The sequence below is a fragment of the Salmo salar genome, chromosome ssa04 (genome assembly GCF_905237065.1).
Source record: "Salmo salar chromosome ssa04, Ssal_v3.1, whole genome shotgun sequence".
NCBI classification, from domain to species: Eukaryota; Metazoa; Chordata; class Actinopteri; order Salmoniformes; family Salmonidae; genus Salmo; species Salmo salar.
Genome location: NC_059445.1, coordinates 52,366,572 through 52,370,558, shown reverse-complemented (window position 1 = coordinate 52,370,558; position 3,987 = coordinate 52,366,572). Strand labels below are relative to the sequence as shown.

General features: G+C 42.4%; 1 protein-coding gene across 1 annotated transcript; it reads right to left on the bottom strand.

The window, feature by feature from the left end:
• Nucleotides 1-705: 705 nt before the first annotated feature.
• Nucleotides 706-3,770, bottom strand: LOC106603592 (brain-specific homeobox/POU domain protein 3). The gene is made up of 2 exons (XM_014197457.2): nt 3,432-3,770; nt 706-2,864 (listed from the first exon to the last, which is right to left on the bottom strand). Exons 1-2 carry the CDS (start codon nt 3,549-3,551, stop codon nt 1,941-1,943), a joined length of 1,044 nt encoding a protein of 347 aa, XP_014052932.1. The 5' UTR covers nt 3,552-3,770; the 3' UTR covers nt 706-1,940.
• Nucleotides 3,771-3,987: the final 217 nt, after the last annotated feature.

Here is a 3,987-nt window from a genome sequence, read left to right as displayed (position 1 = left end):
AAACTTGACATTCTGAACTTTCCTCTAAATGTTGTTTTGCTTCAAAGTGATAGTCCAGTCTTATTGGCCCAAATCTTACTGCATCAACGAATAACTAAACTATCATACATTTTATGGTGCTATCCTCAGTTTAACTTTAAATAATTCAAAGCAAAGTGTATTTGGTCTGATGTCCTTACGTTCATTACCTAAACCCTTGAAGGCCCCAGTTTATGACGAGACTTGGTCTAATTCAAAGTTATTTTGTCGTCCGAGGAATAAATGGTTTTCTTCTTAATGTTTGATGTGGTATTTTCTATAGGTACTAGGGAAAAGTGTAACGTCATATAACACATGGACTAGCCTAGACTAATATATGCCCTCCCAATGATTACTTATTCTAACCAAGTGTTATTTGTTATTCAATCAGATCAATAAAAAAACGGATTCTGACTTAAAAGGGAGCATAATAAAGTAAACATTGATCAACATCGAATTGAATCATTCATATGATCATTTGATTTGATCATTGACGTAGCTTTTATAAAGTCCTGTCCATAGCCTACTCAGAAATAGCTTAAAATGGTTCCACAACTGATCCGTCAACCTCCCCCCCGAGTGTGTTCTCCCATTTCAAAGAACCAGATGCTCTCCATTCTAACAGACGAACAGACATCGAATTGAGACTGTTGATATATTTACTTTAAAAAAACTGATAGGAGAAGATGAGGTAAAACGTGCATGGTTTATTTTAGTTTCTGTCGCTTACACAGACACATTTAAGCACACCTTCACAAATGAAATATACGTCGTATTTTAAATAAGTTAAGTTCAAATAAATAAATAGGTAAATAATAATAAACCAAACTAAGTATAAGGGTAAAAAATATAAATAAGTCAACAATTCCTCATGTTTAGAATATCTACAAAGTGCACTGAACTCTGGGAATACAACATAAACTATATTTCCATTAATTGATCAATATTATTATTAATAATAATTATAATAATAATAATAATAATTTAAAAAAGAACAAAAATATTTTCGTTTTCATGTGAAGACATAAAATGGACGTTTTACAAAGTAATTATTCAAAATAATTTGATTGTCAAAGCATCATTGCAGTGAAATTAGTACAGACATACACCATGTTTACTTTCTGTGAGTCATCTAATTCAACCATAACTTCGTGGATAAAACAAAAAAACGAAGAAACTATTAGTTTTTTGTGTTTTATACTCCTACAGTCCAAAATGACCATGAATGTGCCAACACTAGCGTAATGAGGTAGACAGATAGTAGACTATACTGTGTATGTCCGCGTGTACGTGCGATTGCCCGTGTGTATGCTCTCTTATTGCAATGCATTCAGATGGGTTTTTAGAACTATTAACTCACAGCTAACGCCCTACAAGTAAACCATGCAATGAATGATTACAACTAAACCCCCGTGTCACGGAGAGCCAACCATCTCTGAGACACATACAATGATGACAACATTACGCCCTAAGCATCAGTTATCTTCTGCAAACAACAATTCCATTTTTGAAAAAAGAACGAATTCGATGCGCTCTTCACACACAGGTGAAATGTAGCCTATTCACAAATATGTACAATGATAAATATAAAATAGTTATTCTGACTCAAGAGAATAATAACAATTATTATTCGATTTCCATTTTTGTACAATAATTGCCATGAGTTAAGCGGTGGGTTTTCTCTTTTCCGCCTCCATGGAGTATAATGATGTCGATCTCCTATTTCACTGTATTGTATTCATCGATGTTCAGTTTTCAATTTCAAAAGGTATACGTTTTGCCCCGGTGGATGATGGTTTTCAAGTCTTTATCCCAATTCAAAGGAACGAAACACATCTTGTCTGCTAGCCTCGATGGACCTTAGCCGTTTGCCTATTTGCTTCGGATTTGTCTATTCGAGGAAAGTTTTGCTCTGTATTTTCCTAGTGTGTCGCAGAAAACTTCATCCTTTTCTGCTTTTGCCTCTGATTGCAAAACCACACCCTCACCACGTTCTTTTTCAGGTCCAGTTTCTCGGCTATTGCTGCAATCTTCTCAGACGAGGGCCTCGGCTGCACGGCGAAATATGCCTCCAAGGAGCGCTTCTCGGGCGCAGCGATGGAGGTGCGTTTTCTCTTCTTGTCTCCTCCGTTGAAAATCTCTGGCTTGGTCATTTTCTCCCGCTGCGCTCTCTCCGCCTCCTCCAGCCACGCTTCCAGGATGGGTTTCAGGGCCACCATGTTGTTATGAGATAAGGTGAGGGACTCGAACCGGCAAATCGTGCTCTGACTGAGGCAACCAACCCCGGGGATTTTAAGGTTCGCCAGGGCCGAGCCCACATCCGCCTGCGTCACCCCCAGCTTGATCCGCCTCTGCTTGAACCGCTCTGCGAAGGACTCCAGCTCCCGGGGGTCTGGCTCTGAGTCCACGCCGCCCAGCGAGGTGTGCGAGCCCATGCTGTGGGGGTGCATGTTCATTGCCTGTTGGTGGTGGTGGTGCTGCTGCATGTGGTTTATGGCGGACATGTGAGCGTGTGGATGGGAGGCAGTGGAGCAGACGTCGGAGCCGGGCAACCCTCCCAGGGAGACAGACATGCCGGGGGTCAGGTGGTCCAGCAGGTCGCCATCCAGGCCCTGAGAGCCCTGGTGATGGGGGTGATGGTGGTGGTGGTGCGAGGTGAGCACGGACGGGTGGTGGAGGTGGGCCGAGGATGAGGTGGGGGTGCAGGCCATGCTGGTCATCGTGGTCATGGTGTGGTAGGTCGCGTCTGGTTTGTAAGGGTGACTCTTTGCGATATCCACCGCCGCCAGCGCTTCCGCCCTCTGCAGTAAAGTCTCATCGAAGCCGGCGAAGATGTTGCTCTGCAGCTGTGAGATGGAGAGGAACAGGGGAGGCGGAGAGGGGAACGGTTAATAACGCTCCCCATACAGGCACCATTCAAATCGTTTAGGATACCTATGGATTATGTTTTTAAAATGGGAATGATGGGAAATATATTATCACAGTTTGGATTACGCATCCATTACGCACGAGGTTCGAAATGTTTAGCCTTTGTGAAAATATAAAAAATGACACTATCAATAAGACATTTCTTAAAATAAATTGTCCAAATATCCAAACGGATGAATTAATTTCATATCACTCAGAGACTATATCAGCCTAGTATCATCCAAATATTCAACCGTCACATTTGATTATTCGTTAAGAATGAATCTTTCAAGACAAATAATTTCTCTGCACTTTGGAATGAGAAGAGTTTGACATGTGAGCAATACGAAATATCTGATCAGGTAAATCACATTATTTGGCATATAATGTATAAGCGTTTAGCGTTCGGTTTCACCCAATTCTCCATATCCCATGCATGCTCGCCTTCATTTAAGGCTACCTTTCATTACTGCTAATTTGATCATTTGAATGTGACGGTAACTCACCGAGTGAGAGGGCATGCATGCCCTCCGGATGGCCTCTGAGGTCGATTGCAGAGGCGTGTATTTGGGCTCGTGCAGTATGGGGTGCATACTGAAAGGTTGTTTGCTGTTCATTGACATCATGATTGCAGAAGTTAGTGAGGGTCGTTGTCCGTCTTCCTCGTTTTGCTCCGTGTTGGTCCGTTGTCACTAGAATCGTCTCAGGATTAAACAAATTGATAGAATGGTCGGTCGGTTGGTTGGTTGAGGTGATGGTAATGGTGACAGGTTTAAACCTCCTGTCTTCTCCCCCGTAGGTCTCTCTCTATCCAGTCAGACTCCTCTGCTTTTGGCTGTAAATGGCTGTATGTAGTATGGATACCTAGCAGCCACCTATAATATAACGTCTTACTGGCCCCGCCCCAAAGATGGGTAATCGCCCCCTCCTTTCCCTATTGTCTCCAAATGTTACTGGGAAATGTGTGTGTAGCCACACCTCTTGAGGGCAAAACCACCACCCACTCCAATGCAATGCGTTTGGAGTCTGGATTTTGACAGGTGCAATGGTATTGGCTGGTTG